Below are 19,109 nucleotides of genomic sequence, written 5' to 3' on the forward strand. Positions count from 1 at the left end.
AAAACCTTGACGGTTTTATTTTCAATATTTTTACATTAATACAGATGCTTTTTATTTTTGTGCTGAGAAAAACAATCCGTTACACATTATGTAACTTTAATATACAACATAGAAACTCATCCTAAATTAGTTACAACAAGGACCTACAAAAAACTTCATAGGAAAAAAAGTTACCTAATATTGCCACCATATTTTTTAGTAGACTGACCCTGTCAGACCCTGTCACCAATGCTCAGCTCTGTAAACAATGGTTATTTCCATGTTCTGGGAATTATTAATAATAGGGGCACTAAAATCAGCCTAAAAATTCTAGCACATCACTACATACTGTACAGTCCTCAAAAATAATTTATTGTACTGTTTCTAAAAAAAGGTACTAGGGGTTTTCTTTTGCTTTGTTTCCATATTCTGGAGCTGCACGTGAGCACTTTTGTCTAACAGTCTAAGAACACGAGAACTGAACCGCAATTCACAATCACAGAGATGAGGTGGTGGAGTCGAGGACCTCCCGCCCATTGCACACCGTTGGGACATACGTGCTGGCAGAGGCTGCAAAACAAAGCAGGACAGGAAATTCAGCATTAGTCAAATGGGTCACATAGGCAATGGCACAGATAATCTCACTATACTAGTTAAAATTAAGTTTAAAACTCATTTTTAACTCGGCATTGGAAGATGATAAGTGATTTAATGCTGTAGTAGGGAACATTTAAAATATATGTGCCTCAAAATTAGTTTGTGTCCTGGAAAATATCTCTACTAATGTCATATCTCATGGAGAGAGTTTATAAGCATAATTATTGTTGGAAGAAGTCACTTGTGGATTTAAAATCAGCTTTGGTAATCTATAAACTGGTTAAGACATAATGTGAAAATTGAAAGCCCACTGCAAATTTCTTAAAGACTGTTAAATTAATTACTTTTTCAATATCTTAATTAGCTTTTTCTCTCTGGGCAGGGATGACTCTTCCGTAGACCCACGAGTCATCTGTGAACTCCACTGCCTTAGAAAATGGTTTGCTATATTTTCATTGTTCAAATGGATAATCCCAGTGAAAACTCTAGTGAGACCCGGGGTGCTGAGTACTTGAAATTCATAGCAGTTTTCAGAAAGAAAGATGTAGCGTAAATGAAGTTGGGCAGCCTTTTACACCGTTGGCCTCTGTGCGTATCACCTGCGGCCTTGATTGTGTTAAGGCAGAAGGCACGTGGCTGTGGGGCCTAAGTGCCCGACTCTGGACACCTGTGTGCGCATGTGCACGTGTGCACACCTGCGCCTAGCGGTCAGGGATGTAATGGCGGCGTTACTTGGTGACGGCGATGGCGGAGCAGCTACGAGAGAAAGAGACCACGGAGAGAATGCCAGAGAAAGCCCAGAGAAAAGCGTGTATAGAGATTCAAAGGGGGCTCAAGTTGCTGTCTCCCAGCTGGTGTGCTTCCCCTAACCTGTAGGGATGGTGCCACGGGCTCCGACTTTCTCTTTCAAGTCTCTAGAACTGATGGTGAACCCACCCGGCCTGAGATGGTCGCAAAACAAGCTATTCCAAACGCATGATGCTGCTGCTGTTGACGGCAGGAGAACAACAGTGCCTGGTGTGAATACAATACGGTATGTATGCTTATTCTTTTTATGGAACTTGGTTTTCCCACATACGGTTCTTCGCTTTTGTGTTTCGGATGTTTTGTTTTAATGAGAAATCCAGGTACAGATAAGTTATATCTATTTTATCCTTAATGCTTTTTCTTTCCCCACACTGAATGAGGTCAAAAGTGACAAGCCCCATTCTCCATGAGATGGAGAGGTGGCCTTACAACACCTTTACGTCCTATCCCTTGGCCTGGTCATGAGGATATACCCTGGTCAGAGGGAGCTGATTCTTTTGGATACCTGATCGCAGCCCAGGTCAAACTGACCACTCAATGGTCTCATGCTCTAAGGGCACATCTCTTGGTTAATAGTAAGTAAACTAATTTCATGCTAAAGTGTTTAGGCTTAATCATAAATATATTTTACCCCATAAAATTGCATCTTTCATGGAGTTTCTTTACAAAGAAGCAACTAATTCTGAAATTTGGGATTACATGGCATTTGGTAGGAAACATTCACCATACATGGAGCACTGAGGTCTTTTGCATGCTCACTAGAGAAACTACAACCCTTCAGTTTACATCCGTTACTTCATTAGGTATGTGAGAAATCTATGAAGTCTAGTCTGTGACATACTAACTCTTGGATACTTTTTTCTTTTTCTCATCTTTAGATCTGGTTCAGTTTTTCTTTACAATATGAGCACACTAAAAGCTATAATATCTTTGGGGGCAAGGATGACATAATTTACACTTTCTGAAATTCGAGAAGGGAGACTTTAATACTGATCTGAGATAAACACTTGATGGAAAGTGATAGTGATGATAGTTCTAAATGTGAGTGCTTTATTTTATTCTTTGCAAAGTTTCTTCATATACTCTAAATCTGGCTTCACCAAAGGTCAGTAAAAAAGAGAAAAAAACAGGTGAAGGGAGTTCAAATCATCGCTCACTGGAAGCCTGGCAGAGCCCTCCAGGGTGTTCAGTATGTGCTCTTTCTGTAGCCTCCTGTATCCAATTATATTACCTTGACATCTCAAGGTGATAAATATAAACATTTCAAATTCAAGTGACCAAAGCATACCCAGGCCTATTTAAGTCTTCCTTTCCTCAGTGGGTGTTCAGACCATCTGGACAATTACCTAAACCAATAGTCTGACATTTATACTTCATTTCTCTTTTTGTCCTATTTTTCATGTCAAATTTTCCTTTAGGTCCAATAAACTCAATCTCTGCATCTAACTACTGCTGTCACTGAATCCACCATCTTGTATGAGAGCATCATTAGCTTTCTTTTGGTGACTGCAATAACTCCATGCTGGTATCTCTGTTTTACACTTGCTTCCTGCAATACATTCTCTGTACAGCAGAGAGTATCATTTTAAATGTAAATCACCTACACACTCCAGTGGCTTCCCTTTTTTGCACTTCTTACTCTGGTTTATAAACCCCAGGGTGATTTAGACCATGCCTATCCTTCAGAATTTACCTCATTCATGGTTTTTCACCCCTGCTTTTATGCTTTTGTCCTCAAACAGCTTATCTGTTTTGCAACTTGAGCTTTTTGCATCTATCTGGAAAGTTCTTCCCTCTTTAATCACATTACCGCATTTTAAAAGTCTAGCCCAGTTGTTGCTGCTTACTTTTATTTGTTTGTTTGTTTTTTGGTTAGTATCTTACCTCTTAAACTTTTGATTAGATAATATGCAAGGACTTTGTCATTTTTAATTATTTTGTCCCTATGCTGGTCATAGAATAGACTCTCATATATTTCCTGGATGTTTGTGTAAGTGGTTGCATTCCCAAGAAAGTGAGAGAACCAATGGAAGTTTCAAAAAGGGAGTAATCTTTTAACATGAAGAAATACCAGCAAATGTGACACCCATGGTCAACCTTGTTTGGGCCAGGTAGGCTTCAGGCTTCTCCAGCCACACTGTAACAATGATCACCACCGTCCCTGCAAAGAGGATTGGCTCAGGCTGAGAACACCCTATAGCAGGTGTGTGGCTTTTGACATTTTGGCTAATCTCTTCATCTTTTCTAGGATCAAGTTTTATTATTTCTGTGCAGGTTTTTCATTTTCAGAGATTAAAGAGGAATGATATGTCATGGGGATAAGTCTAGGAGAACCAGGGACTGGTAGGCTGATGCCCTTCTTTCTCTCCCTGGGATTAGTATAATACCCTTCTCTACATGTATTTTTAAAAAGTGTATTAGAAACCTACTGTGATATTCCCTATATTACTGTGGAACTTGATGTAATGCTCTTCTTAAAAGTGAGGTTATGATCTGCTTGCTCATTGCATTCAAATTGGATGTATTTGGACTAGGTAGGTAAGAAGTACAGGGTACACACAAAAGTAGCTACATGAAAAATCTGCAGGTTATAGTTTCAAGGAGCCTTCTATGTTTACCCCATGGACATCATTATGGAATTTCACAGCATAACTAAGTTGTCTACCTGCTTCATAAGGTTATTAAAAAGATCATCCCATGTAAGAATGCCTAAACTCTTTGAGAGAAATTTAAATTGTTACAAGGAATAACAATAGCAGAAATACTCACAAGATACTTTCAGCAGTTATTTTTTCCCTAGTCACTTTTTAGTGTATTGAAGGGAACTATAACATGCATTTTTCTGCTTCTCTTTTACTGTTTCATCTGTGACTTTTGCCAGTACATTTTATTATGTGAAAAATAGTCTCATTTTTGCACATGCTGCTGAATATAGTAGAGGAAATTATTGTTTTATGAGTTTGCTATCTCAATTACTTTGCCTTTCATAAATATTTTACATATGCCTCCAGTATTAGTCCATCTGTTATTCCCCAAGGTAGTAAAATATGTGGAAGAGCAAAGTACTATCATTTTTGCGTGTGTGTTTGTGATGAGCTTTTGCTATTATTCTACTGAAATTCTCACGAGATTTTTAATGGTGTAGGTTCAGCCCATTTTCTTAAGTGCGGTTAAGCAGATTTCTGTAATCATCCTTTCTGTCAAAAATAAGTGTGCAGGCTTATTTTTTACTTCCCTGGGACTAGGGGGTGAGTAGCAACTGTTACTCTAGGCTAAGGTGGTGCTTTATGCTACTCAAAGTGCAGGTAGTTGAAAATGACCTAATAATTCCTACCATTGGTTACAGATGGGTTATTCACACCCATCAGAAGGCATATTTTGCTTCATAAACTTGATGAAACATTGAAGATCAATGAATGCATCTAAGTGACAGCTCTATCTCACACAGTGAAATCCATTTCTCTTCCCCCAGTAATGCTCAGACTGGCCAAGCTTTGGAGAAAATGACTATTTTTTTCAGGTAACTGTGGCCTCAATCCATGCTAAGTATATTTATTTAATAGATTCTTATGGGTGCCTACTCTGTTGGTCAATTTAATGGCTCAGTTTTGGCTCCTGATATATTACACTAGACCCAGAAAAGAAAGAAAACACTTAAACAGAACAGACATTCCAGTTCGTTCCCATCTATTCCATTTCCTTACTCCTGGTGACCCCAAATAATTTTCCCAGCATGTTTAAATATTTTAATGCTGTGGTCATGGAATAAAATTTCCACCATATGTTTGTTGCCTTATCCTCCTGTTGTGTATTGAACCTGTGTTCTTACTCATCTTAACTTGCGCGACGGGGGCATCCCTCAGTCCCACTCTTGAAGTTCATTTGCTGACTAGTATATGCTACCTGGGCCAATGACATTACTAGACACTGATTTGATAGCTGTGGAAGACAGAGAATATGTTATTAAGAAATGTGGGCTAGATTCTCAGGGGGTGTTTCCCCTTTATTACCCATGTAACGGTCTACAACTATTAAAGTGGATTTAAGATGAAATACTATTCATTATGATGTGGAATAAAAATATAAATATACAAGATATAATTTCCAAATGTAGAATTAGAACTAAGGAAGCAAGGACTCCTTCTTTCAATGACTTATTTCTTATGATATAAGATTAGTGGAAAGAGAAAATACAGCATTGTACCTTTTTTATAACCCCACAATATAAGTTGGTTTTCTTATCAACAGAAATCCCACTTGGTTTTCAGCTAAATATCTCCATCTACTGCTGCCACATCATGCTGCCTTTCCAATCATGTTCTTTTATTTTTTTCTTCCACCCAAAAAAGTACAAAAGTGGAAATATAATAATTTATAAGTGAAAAGGCGCAATAATTATTTGTACATTTCTACTTGTTTTGCATTTTTCTTGCCTCCTCTTAGTTGCCCAGAATCTTAAGTTCTCATCTTTTCTCTCCAAATGTGTTTTCAGGCAAGAATCATAAGCTTATGATTCACCCCGAGGCTTGAGCAATTAAGAATTGTATGTACTACGGTGTCTAGTTGTCAAGGTATAAAGCCTAAAACTATTGTCAGGCTTTAGTCTTCTTTTCTAGGGGAGCTACACTTGATAGCTTCATTTTCAAGTTACATACAGTTTTTGAACACTTTATTGGCTTCCATTGGTACCATTCTGATATAAGCCACCACCATTGGAACTATGCAGTAAGTTCCTCCTCAGTGATCTTTGCCCATTCCCTGCCTTATATTCTGCTCACACAATTAAAATGATGAAATGATCCTTTTAAAGTCAGGTCATGTAACACCACTGATGAAACCCTTCCACTGTTTTCCCACTTCTTTCAAAACACAAAAGTCCTTAATAGTGACCCTCAGAGTCTATGCTCTGTGACCTCTCTATCCTGTCTCCTCACACTTTCACCTTTTTCATTTCCCTCTAGTCACATTGACCTCTGTGATGTCCGACCAACTTTGGGCCTTTGCCTTTTCTGTTCTCTCTACCTGGAAAGTCCTTCCCCTAGATATTGGCATGTCTCTCTTCTTTCATTTCCTTCATGTCTCTGCTCAAATGTCACCTTATCAGAGAGGCCTTTCCAGGACACACTACAGAAAAAAAAAATATGAATACTCTATCCCCAGTAAGCCTTACATGTTTATGCCCCGTTTTACTTTCCTCATATTACTTAATCACATATGTTTATTATTGCTTTGTCTGTGCCTCCAGCTGAGCTAGGACCCAAACATTTCTTGAATGAATGACTGAATTGCTGATCAAATTGGTCACATTTCCTAGGTTAGTGGGCCCTCTCCAAGGCCTCTGAAATTACTCCAGGTAGAGTGGATGGCTTTAAAAACATTCCATCAAGGGCCTCCCTGGTGGCACAGGGGTTAAGACACAACCTATGAAGCTTTCCGCAACCACTGTATCACAAGTTCGATCCCCAGCCAGGGAGATACCCACATGGCGCAGCAGACCTCTCCTGACTCGCCTGCTGCTGCCCTCAGCAATCCGCCTGTTCTGTACCCCACTCTGTCTCTGGTGAATCCTCTCACCCCCACACTTCTGGCCTGTACCCTTGTTCTTGTATGCATAAATAAATTAAAAAAAATAACCAACATTCCCTCAGTAGGCCTTTTCTGCTATAGGCATAACAGATATCTCCATTTCTGGATGTTCTTTAGAGAATTTCATTTAAAATTAACAGCACATAGGAAGGAGGCATAGAGTATAATATCTTTTTTTTCTAAAGATAGATTTATTTATTTATTTGTTTGTTTGTTTGTTTGTTTATTTATTTATTTATACAAGTACTGGGTACAGTCAGAAGCACGGGAGGGTGAGAGAATTCACCAGAGTCAGAGTGGAGAGCAGAACAGGCAGAAGGACCAAAGTACACTGTTGAGGGGAGCAGCGGGTGGCAAGAGAGGTCTGCGCACCATGTGGAACCCTCACCTGGTAGCTGGGGATTGAACCAGCGCAGCAGAGGCCATGGGCAGCTTCCCAACCCAGCGCTCAACTGCTGTGCCACTGAGGAGGCCCTAGTATAATATCTTAACATCAAAATTGATGTTAAACCTTGTGGTTGCTTTGTTGTAAGATATTGGTCATCTGAAATCAGGGTATAAGCAGTATTTTGTTACATACATAGTTCTTTTTGTATGAACACATCTGCGTAGTTCTGAGACTGGGAGCACCTTCACAAGAACATTAATAAATTTTAGGTTATGTGGAAATGCATGACTATAGAGATCTCTCATGCAATATTGAATTCTCTGGTTTAGGAAATCTCAAAGCTATTACATTCTATTCAGATGTTGAGAACAGAGTGGGAATTATACAGTGTAGTCTGAGAAAGTGATGCTTGGTTTTAAAGTCAGGCAATAGTCCTTTCTAGTGGAGTTAATCTTATTTAAACAAGAGATATAATATCTTTGACATAAAATTTTAACCGGTCACACTAACAATACTGCTTTATCTTCATCAAATCACATTTTCTGAGAAACTTTGTGATAATCTTCTGGAATATCACACCTTCTCTGTGTGTAACCTGGATACTAGAGATCACTGAAGTCTCAGACAGACAGGATTTATGCTGTTGAACAACCTGGTATGGATTTCAGAGAGGAAAACAAGTCTGCATATATGTGGATAGAACAAGATACCATCAGATTGATGCTGAAGGGAAAGCTTTTAGTTTACAAATATCATTAAATTAGATTCTCATTGTAAGAATAGACTCTGAGATGAATTTTCTACCTGAACTGAAACAGGCAATCCAGAGAGACCAGAGAAGCCACATGCAGCTTTTCAGAGTTTTATCTGTGACATCAGTTATCATATTCCTTAAAGTATTTAACAAAAGGAGCCTGGTTTTTTCATTTAGAAGTATAGTTATTAAATAAATGATCCTGGGCCTCCCTGGTGGTGCAAGGAGTTAAGTCTCAGCACTATCAAGCATGAGTTCGAGCCCCCACCAGAGAGCTAACCCACATGGCAAAGCAGAACTCTCCTGTCTCACCTGCTTCTCCCTTCAGCAGTATATTTCAATAGATCTGCCTGTTCTGCTCCCCACTCTGTCTCTGGTGAATCCTCTCACCCGCCACACCTCTGGCCTGCACCCCAGCTCTTGTATGCATAAATAAATAAATCTTTGAAAAAAATAATCCTTAGCTTCCATTTCAGTTCCAGCTTTTCTGGTCACTATTATTAAAGAAGATGGGCTTTATTTGCTTGGGGAAAACCTAGTAGTAGAGGTAAAGAGAAAATGAGTCAAAGATTGCAAATAGTGAGTGTGAGACAAATCCAATGGGAATATTGAGTAGAAGATGGGAGAGGTACTAAACATCAATTCCCTAATACATGTAGGGTTACCTATTACAGTTGGAGAGTCTATTCCCCCATTCTCATAACAAAAATGGATTGGCATCTATCAGATTTGGATGCACTAATTGTGTTCTGCCTAGAAGCAGATGGCTTAACTTGCTGAATACTCTAGGCTCCTCTTGCAGTGGCCAGTGAGGATTTATGTTTATAATATACTTATGCCTGTGGCAAAGAAGACTGTCAACTTAGTCTGTGTTGCCAAATAACTTGCTAATTTGCCTGGCTAGACTAGTACATAGGGTCATTATGGGACTCCCTGAACTGCAAGCTGCAACCATATTATTCTATTTTTCCAGACTTGCACTGTAGAGAAGAAACTTGGGCATAAAGGTGCTATTTCTTTTCTCTTATAAAGTCATATTCAGACTTGAGCAATGGTTTGCCCTCTGCTAAGTGGGATATCTTCAAAGGTTTGGCTCTTGAGAAGTACAGTCTGGTCCTCAGGTGCTTGCTTTTTTGCCGTACCTCTGTGGAAAACTATATGGTGTGAAAATATATTGTAATAAAGAATAATTGCATTAATTGAGCAGTTCCCACATTACTACCTAAACAAGTGACTTTCTGAATAAGGTTTTGGCAGAGGAAATCAATCTCCATATGCCTATGACTCCTTGGGGAGGCAAATTTGGGTGTCATTAGTTAGCAGAAGCCTCTTGGCTGATCTTTATGATAATGACATACATACATCTGAATGATCACCAGGAGCAAGAGAAATGCACAACCCCATAAGATCAAGTCTGGGTACATAATAGCTCCAAAGACTATTGGTAACACTCCATTTCTCACCTCTATCCCCAGTTTATACTGGTGCAAACCCATATTCATGTTAACAACACTCTGACCCATGTGGGTCCTCTAGAGTTTTATGCTATGTAACCTCACATGTACATCCAGTTTGTTGCATTGAAAATGATGCAGTTCCACTTACATTTGCAGCACGCGTTCTTGGTTGCCTGTCCTTGGGAAACAGCTCTGGAAAGTCCCTTTGCTTCTAAAGCTGAACAAAATAAAGAATGACCTCTTTTCTTTCTCATTCAAATACAAAAGCTGTTTGCTTATGTGTGTGTGGGTGTGGGAGCAGCATTACAAGTGCGGGTTTAGTATTTCAGGGTCTCTGAGAAACAGTGCTATTGGCAGGTACAGCCCATTTTCAGTGCATGTTTTCTGAGTAGCCAGGTGATTTTATGTCAGAAATGCCTTCTCTGGAAACTTTCAGAGGGAACTGGAGAAATAACTACATGGGATGTGGTCACTGACTTTATGAGGCAAAGAATGGGAATTCAGAATGCCTCTCCCTCACCAAACCCAGTGCTGCTTCCTCTTTGAGGGTCTTTTCAGAGCACTATCCTGATCTTCACTGATATCTAGATGAGCAGACAATATGGTTTGGGTCAGGGTTCTCAAAATGTTTTGCTAGTACCACATCCAGTGAACTAGCTGTATATCTGTTTCAAATCCGATTTCTTGCCTTTGCCTAAATCATGTGAATCAGAATTTCTTTGGATGGGGATTGGGTATCTTCATCTCCAAGAGGTTTGTTTTTTTGTTTTTTTGGTTTTTTTTTTTTTTGATGCAAATATTGAGAACCTATGGTTACACCTAATGGAAAGAAGTTAATGTCTCCTTTAGTTTTATTATTCTAACTCCCATTGTGTATAGTTAGTCAAATATAACTCAGATTGTTTTTGCACCTAGTAATTTGTAAACACTTCTCAAGCAGTTAGTTTTTCAAAATATCTAAGCAAAAATATCTTAGCTATGTCCTTTATTCCAGGACTGTTTCTGGCTTTGGTCATAATCTTTTTAGAGCAGATATTCAGCTTTTAAAACTCAATTTTAATACTCTCTGCTATCAACCACCTTAGCTGTGTCACGGGAGCTCACCTAGGCTCCAGAGTCTGAGATCTTTTCCCTACTCTCTTGCCTGAGAACTACTGGGAGTGAGTGTGGCTGTAACCTTCTAGTCTAGGTGTCTTTTTAGTGTTACCTAGGATTAAATGAGATAAATTGTTGTAATCCCCAGTTAGAGTGTAGTACTGGATTAATTGAGGATTTAGAGACAGTCACGTCATAGAAATGGCCACAAATTCTTTGACAGGTAGGGTCTGTCATGCCCTTGGGGATCCCATGTGGAGAGACTTCCTACTGAGCTGTCAAACAAAAAGTAAAAGCATTCTGCATCCTACAGATCAGCTCAGTCTTGTCTGAATAGAGAAGATGAACTGCTCAGTTGAACTTAGCTTGAATTCCTGACCGACAAAATTATGAGAAATAGTGAAAGGTTTGTTGTTTCAAAACACTAAATGAATTTGGGACTCTTATTGCGTGGGAATAGAGAATTAAATATGTTTGTGTGTGGGCGGGGGGAGTAAACCTTTTGCTATGCTAGCATGTTTTCATTCATTCATAAAGTTTTGCTTTTTACCTCTGAAAAAAGTAAGTCAGAAAACCAGTAGCAATAAAAGGTAACAATAACTCAATAAATGAAATTCCTGTATAACGTTAATTGGAAGAATTACTTACAACTTAAATAAAACACACACTTTACCTACTGAACTCAGAGTAGTTCAAGAAATTTTTCCTGATTTATAAAACAACATATTTCCAGTATTTAAGAAGGCAATGTGGATATAAATTGAGCGGAATATGTAATGGAGGAAACAGGCACTGAAACAGTAAACGAGTTGCTTAAATTCTCAATAAAGCGGGTTAGTAACATGTTAATTTATAGAGCTAGTCCTGTAGACCAGTGGCTTTCAAATTTTTTTGGTTACAACTCACAATTTGGTTGCAACTCACAAGAAATGTAATATTTCTTATGTAATAGAAATAGACCCAGTATCATACATATACTCTGGAGGAAATTGTATGAACCCTTATTATAGATGACATACTCTGTTATTTTAAAATTCTATTTCCTTTTTAAAAATGTTGGTCAAACACACTAAATAAATTTTAATGGGTTATACTCTACAGTATGAAAACCACTGCTCTAAGCACTAAGCTTTGTGGGACCTGAGATTCAGTCCGAGGCACCACTGTGTACAGTGCTTAGAAATTTCTGGTGGAGAGAAGGTACTCAAGCACTGCAAACATGAATGAATTTTGTAACAATAATTCTAGTTCAGTAAAATGGAAGGGATATAAATAACAAATCAGGAAATCCAGGGTCAACTCTGAACCATGTACATCCTTGAAAAGTAACTTTATTTCTCTATATTCTTACAAAATGGAACTTGTAATATTTTGATATCTGGACAAAATGAGTCCACTAATATAAAACTATTTTGCATAAAATATTTAGAATTATAAGTAAAACCAGTGTCTCTATTACTTATGTACTTTGATATATCTGGAAATGCAAAGAAAATGTCTTTGAAATGCCCTACAGATGTCATATAAACACTTTACTTTTTAAAATACTACTTCTTTAATTTGGATTAAACCACAGGAAAATTGCCCTAAAAATGAAGTCTAAATTTAGACATTTTTAAAGATAAAAATTTATTTAGCATTTCACTGAGTAGCAAACAATCCTAAAGTGTGTTCCGTAGTTGCCTCCTATGAAGTATTCTTTGGAGCACTAACAGATTCACGTACTGAGTGACAGCTTAAGCCTGTCCCTTGTACTACATTGTTGTTGTGTCAATGGATATTTCCAAAAATGAGGAGAGACCTGATAGGGTAAAATGCTCCTATTATCCCTTTAGGAATTTATTAATACCTGGTATATGTGTTTTAAATGTTCACCACTTCTAAATTACTGAGTCTAGATGTATGAAATTTTAAACAAATATTTGTGGAGCAGTTAAAGCCTTTGCTAAAATTGTTCTAATAACAACCAAGAGCCCTATGCTCTCAACAAGACTGTTTTTGCCTGCATAAATCTTGATGTGTAGCCTAGGGTAAACCTTCCCTTGTTTGTAAATGCTATCAAGTATCTGGCTTTGTGGTAACTTTCTTAGCTTGCTTTCTGGGCAAAGCGGTACAACACTGGTTTGATGTTCTAGCCATGAAATCAGAGAAACACTTGAAACAGTGATTCTGCCACTCACAATATCTGTGTCCTGGCAGGTTTCTTTATTTCCAAGTTTTGAGCATTATATAAGTTGTAGTGCATGTGGACACACACAGAAAACATTTAGCCCAGCACCCAGCACATACAAAACAATATATAATAGTTCCTGTTAGCTGTTGTAATTATTTTTGTTTGTTTTATTGTCTGTTCTTTCTGTCTGGTCTAGATAGCTGTAACAGTTGGGCGGTTAGGAGAGATTTGTTTGCTTAAGAAATAGCAGGTTTCTTTAAAATCCAAGGAATATGATTTCACAGGTTTTACCGTGTCTTGACTCAAGAGCTATGAGGCCTGGAAACCTGGCTGAAAAGACAGTGAGGTCTTCACCCCCAGAGCAGTACACCTAGAGGGGTGACAAATACTGTCTCACTGAATCCTGCTCTGAACCACAGTCTTGCCTCTGTTTGCTGGGGGAAGGGCTGCCCTAAATTATGTACTTTGTTGGAAAAACTGGGGCACTAATGCAATTCGATTGCTCTCTCTGTGATGCCGAGCTATTTTGAAGTATCCTTTCTAATCGACTCCAGGCAAAATTGTGAAGTCTTCATTTGTCTCTGTCGCTTCCAGTCCTTCTCCCTCCTCTCACAACTGATTCCCCTTCCCTCTTCTGTGAGTGAATTTTTCCTACTTCATACCATAAATGAGCAGAAATGGCTAAAAAGGTTGTCCTCTTCAGGTATATTTGTACTTTAGATGACTGAAATGAAATCAGTGATTCTCTAAAGGGAGTGTTTCATATATCTGCAGGCCAGTAGGAGAGAGATGATTTGGGACTAGAGGTTATCCTGGAATCCTCAGTTCACACCGTTTTGTCGGTTGGCTCTCAGCTGAAAAAACGTCATTGCAGTAGGGGAAAAACTATTCCAACATTTTGCAAGGTGTGTTTCATGGGATCTGAGTTGGCTTTGCTATGGTCAGAAACTTTTAAGAACCTAGCAAAGTTAATTAAACAGGTTTCCTTGCTATAGAGGTTTTCAAGACCTTTAACATGCTCATGTTAAAGATGTTTTGAACTTCCAATGGGGTGTTTAGGATATAGCATTTTCTAATTTGCTTATCTTTTAATTTTTCAAGAAGCAACTTAAGCATCCAATACACTTTACATCCAATATATCTAGTCCAACATTCTAGAGCAATCTGTAAGCCAAGGCTAGAATGAGCCATTCATGGTCCCAAGATACTCTACTGAGCTGATTACAGATTCAGGACTAGCAACCACATACTTAGACTCCATATCATGGTCAAAAACCAACTCTCAATGCAGTTACAGATTTAATATCTGTCTTCCCTGATAGAATGTATGTACTGATAAGTGAAACTTTGAATCTTCTATTCACCAAAATGTCCCTAGCACCTGGCATAGTACCTGGCACATGGTGATTGAGTCAGACGTTATTAAAATTGAATTGAGATTGTTCCTGGGTTGGATATATGTTTTCTGCTCCTGCTTATGTCCATTGCTTTCCCCTACCTGCCTACCACTCCAGTTCTAGGTATGAAGGGGTTAGTGCCAAATTCTGTACTTACACTGAGAATATGTGGTCCCAGTCCCGCTGACACTGAACCTGTTGAGATGCAGCCTGTGTGTGACCACATTCTTCTGGGGCTGAAATAGGATGATGTGCACCTTGGGTGCAAACAAACAACCCAGGACCACGAAGCCGCTCAGGCTAACGGAGATGCACATGGTTGTTGTCTGTACCTACAAGAAAAAGTTTTGTAGTTGAGTGTCCAGCTGTAAATTCAGTCAGGCGGCCAGCTAAAGCAGTGAACAATGCCCAAACTGAAAAACCCAGTATTTTCCACAGTTCTGCTCTTGTTATAGCCAAACCCACACAGGGATTATATTAGATATTCTGAGTTTGGATTTTTAGGAGTTGTAAGCAACAAACACCCTTAGTGTTGGGTGCCTGAACACTTGCTAATATGTCACATGAATTGTCTTGTTTTATTTTCTTTATATCTGTATAGAGATTTTTCTGTAGAGCCTCTGAAGTCAGACTCTTAAATTGTAAAATATAAATATTCAATGATGGAATGACCAGATTAGTGATGGTTTTGGTCAGTCAACATAGTTTAAGGTTTGTGATATTATGAATAAATTTGCATCTTTTATGCTTTTCCATCTCTTGCTGGGATTCCTGCCTTATCAACTGTTGGTTTCAGTACTGGGAACACTTTCAACTTGCTTTTTGTGGGCTACTCTTTTAATTCATTTCTTGACATCTCTGTAGAATTTTGATGAATCAGGTATTCTCTGTGTAATCTTTTTGTGTCCTGGGATTCTATGCCCACTCTTGGCAGAGAATGTTAACTTCCTCCTTGCTTCCTCTGAAAGTATAGCTCAGAACTAGCTTCTGTCATCTCTTCGTTTTTGTTTTCTTGCTCTCAACCTCATCTCTGATCTCATCATTTATCCTGGCTTTAAGCCCTTAGATTTTTCTGGAAAATCACAAATTAGAGTCTGCGTATTTTATTTCAGTACTGAGAGACAGAAATTAGTCATTTCTTCTATCAATCTCAGAGTAGTTATGGTAATCCTAGAGTCACTTTTGTATTTCTTTTATCCTTGTCCCTCAAGCTAATCTATTACCAGATGGCATAACGTCTAATGCCCTAATGTGTCCCACTTCCTCTCTAATCAACAAAAGCTGAAGACTGAACAATTAACTGGAGAAGCCACATAACTTTAGAAAGTGTCATTTTGTTCTGGATTTAAAAAACAAATCAGACTATACTTGTAGGATAATTATTCAGACTCTTATTTTTCTTTAAATGCTAAAAGCACACTCCATCCTCCCTCTCTTCAAACTCTTGTTTCCCTCACCACTCCAAGGCTCTCCAACTTGGTCCCAAATTGCAACTTTCTTTCCCTTTTGTCAGCTTCTTCAAAAAGAGTCTATTGCCCTCAGATTGGAAAGGGAGTTGCCAACTCAGAACAGAGAATTATCAGCCAGTTCACTTAAAGGTCTACAAAAGCAAAAGGCCAGCCCATCACTTCTGAAGATCTGAAGATCGCATGAAAATCCCTTCAGTCATCTTCCAATGGAAGTGTCTTTAATGACTCATTGGCTTAGAAGGCTATCTAGTCATATAAAAACATCTTTCTTTTTTCTTAGTGCTCTCTAGCCAGGGCTGAGGGGGAGAAAGAAGTCAGTGAATTCAGGTGTGTGAGCAAGTTGAAGAGAGAAGCCCACCACTGCAGGCTCTTAGCCCAAGACTGGAGAGCCTTTAGTTGAAAACGATGCTTAATGTTGTCAAGATGGCTTTGATAATTACACAGGGCTAGACATTTTAATTTCCTGATGGAGACTGTTATCAATGGAAAATGATTATAGCACTTATGTTACCTAAGAGCACACAAATTCCTGGGCTTATCCAGGGTTGTGAATGTTTTCTTCCATTGATCCATTACAAGACTTGCATATGGTGAATGCTCAGTATTTGAATGTGTCCCCTGTTATTTCCATCCAGGGGAAAGGGATGATTACCCTCAGTAAATACTAAAGGGACAATGAGCGTTGGAAATAAAGTTGCATTTTTGATCATAGTTTATGTAACCAATTTTAAATTTTATATCTATTATTTTTTTCTAAAAGCCAAGTATCACCTCACAGTTTCAGTTGTCTACTTACTTCAATGAGTCACACACTTAAGAGTCTGTATTTGCATATATTTCTTTGTTTTACCTCTATTTACACTACCAGTCCATATTTTATTTTTATCCTCCTCAAACTCCCAGTAACATATGACCTAGATAGTCGCTTGGCTTCCTGAACTCATCGTCCCCTCACTGATTATACATTGTCTTAGTTATCTTTGTTGAATTTTAATTTTCTATCTGAACTTTAAGAACTGGAGTGTCCCATACTTCAGTTTGGACCCTAGTCACCATTTCATCAAGTTCCATGGTTTAAATGTCTCCTATGTTGATGACATTCAAATATTTATTACTAGTTCCTACCTCTCATCTGGGCATTCAGACTTAGATATTCACCTGCCACCTTGACATTTTCTTTTGGCTATGTAATAGCATATCAGAATTTACAGGTAAATAAAACTTGATCTTTCCCCTAAACATCCCCATTTGCATAAGAGACATCAAAGCCATCTAATTGTGCAAACCAAAACCACTGATGTTGCCATTTCCCTTACATCCACACATCCATCAATCCAAAAGAGTGTTCTGTTGGAAGAAAATTGTCTATGGTCCCTTGTGCTTCTACATGTCTTTCAAACAGAGGCTATAATTGCCTTTGTTCTGGAATTCTTTTTAGGATATTTGTGTACCAGAGACCCTTAGAATATAGACTGCCTTCTGTGGAGCAAAGGGCCAGTGTATCATCCTAAAAGGCTGAAATTCCCTGATGTCATGGTTCCTACCCTGTAACGCCACCACTGACTGTGCAGTGGCACCTCTTTGTGGGTCCAGTGGGATGTGGCCCTCAGGGAACCAGAGCCACTGCTGCTACTCGGGCCACTACTATCCCTGTGAGTCATGCGCCCTCTTTTGCCTGCATCAAACAAAACAATGACAGGGTAACTTGTTGCCTAGAGTGAGAGCTCAGATTCTGTAGTTGACAGTTTTGGCAGTGAGATTGGAATTTTTTCCAAAGAGAAAGTATGAGGGCCTCATGGACTGGTGAATAAGATTTAAGAGAAACATATGGGAATCAAAAATAAACCCATGGGAGCAAACCCGCTAATCAAATTGTAGAGCCAACAAACAATAAATAGTACTCCATTTTACTGAGGAGGGTTTGGGGACGAGGGCCAGAAGTTGAGTAGCAAGAAGGAGGTTCAGAGAGCTGTTGGACCAGGGAATAGTTGTAGCTAACTCTTCTCTGGGAGGAGAAATGGGTGGGGTCAGTTTCCTCCCCAGTCTGATTCAGGTCTATCTTATTATAACAGTGGGTACTAAAATTTGAGCTGTGCTTCCTTCCACATAAAATTTGCAGAGGTAAACACCTACACTGAGCATGGAAAGAGGGAATTTCAGAAGACAAATCTGGTGAATCATTCACGCTTTGCCTGGTTTGCTTTGCTTCAGAGATGAGGAAGCAGAGTACCTGATACATGTTAAAGAAGAAGGAAACAGCTGGGGCCTCTTAGGGCTCATCCCCTGCTATTCATGACAAACAGATCCACCCCAAGATGACAAAGGTCATAGTTTAGTTTTTTTTTTTTTTTTTGCTGTGGCACCTGGCTGTGGAAAGGAAACTTTGGTCCTTTCTGCCAGATTTTTCCCGAGGCAAAAATTGCTCGGAGAAATCATAGATGAAGCACTGAGCATTTGGGCTCTTATTGACCCAAGTTGGGTTTAAAATGTGGACAAAGGTGCCAAACCAAAGAATGAAACTAACAGAAAAAAACCTTTATAAACTCTTGCAATTAACTGCAATACCAGAAAACTTTCCTAGCTCGTATATTAAAACCAGGCAAGATCTTAAGAGATTATTTCATGGTGAGATAGTGAATGATACCCTGGACTTAGGTGGACCCCTTACAAAAATGTTGCTGCTATACCAAAGCCAAGTTAGCCGAAGTGCACAGACCATGTGTCCCAAGCAGGAGGCTGTGTGATTCTGGCTTCTGTATGAAGGGATCCCAAAATAGAAACAGTGACAGAGCAAGGCAGGGCTGGGACTAGAATGCAGCAAGTGAGATAGTCTCCTGAGATGGAAATTTAAGGGGCACCAAATACTCAGAAATGAAGGCAAATAATATTTTTGGAAATTTTTAAAAATGAAAATTAATGTTAAATCCTATTCTTAATAAAATAACAATATTTAGTTAAAAATAGAATTAGTAATAGTACGGTGCTGTAGTATATTCAATCATAAGGCTGGAAGAAATGTCAGTGGTACTGCTCCCATCCTGATGGTGGCTCATGCAGGAGTCACTCGCCCATTTGCACTGCCTGGTGGAAAATGGGATTTGGGAAACCTATGTAAATGCTGACAGTCTGGCTACGTGATGTTCCTGAGTAGTTAAGTCTTGATACTCAGTGTGTGCACCTTGGTCTAGCAGCATCTCTACCACCAGGGAACTTTGTTAAAAATCCACAATCTTAGGCCCCATTGCTTCTTCCTGAATCATAGTTATTTTAGCAGTATTCTCAGATAATTTGTATACACATTAAATTCGAGAAGCGTTGAAATGGCATAACTTTCTTTTCTTCCATCATGGCACTTACCACTGCATGAGTTACCCTGCATTTTCACTCCTCCGTTATTGACTCTCTGT

At 38.8% G+C, this 19,109-nt stretch overlaps 1 protein-coding gene and 1 long non-coding RNA gene across 2 annotated transcripts in view; one reads left to right on the forward strand and one right to left on the reverse strand.

The window, feature by feature from the left end:
- Window positions 1–19,109, reverse strand: part of GRM3 (glutamate metabotropic receptor 3) — a 204,769-nt gene continuing 185,660 nt past the window's right edge. The window contains exons 5-7 of the mRNA XM_037510752.2: window positions 14,391–14,565; window positions 9,717–9,785; window positions 1–549 (exon numbers count right to left, since the gene is read on the reverse strand). Coding sequence (XP_037366649.1) covers window positions 476–549; window positions 9,717–9,785; window positions 14,391–14,565 — 318 coding nt within the window. The 3' untranslated portion in view covers window positions 1–475. The remainder of the gene's footprint in view (window positions 550–9,716; window positions 9,786–14,390; window positions 14,566–19,109) is intronic.
- Window positions 1,304–19,109, forward strand: part of LOC129145334 (uncharacterized) — a 443,968-nt gene continuing 426,162 nt past the window's right edge. The window contains exon 1 of the long non-coding RNA XR_008550799.1: window positions 1,304–1,609. This is a non-coding gene — a long non-coding RNA (uncharacterized LOC129145334). The remainder of the gene's footprint in view (window positions 1,610–19,109) is intronic.

Source organism: Talpa occidentalis, unplaced genomic scaffold (genome assembly GCF_014898055.3).
Source record: "Talpa occidentalis isolate TD23 unplaced genomic scaffold, MPIMG_talOcc4v2.1, whole genome shotgun sequence".
Taxonomy (NCBI): domain Eukaryota; kingdom Metazoa; phylum Chordata; class Mammalia; order Eulipotyphla; family Talpidae; genus Talpa; species Talpa occidentalis.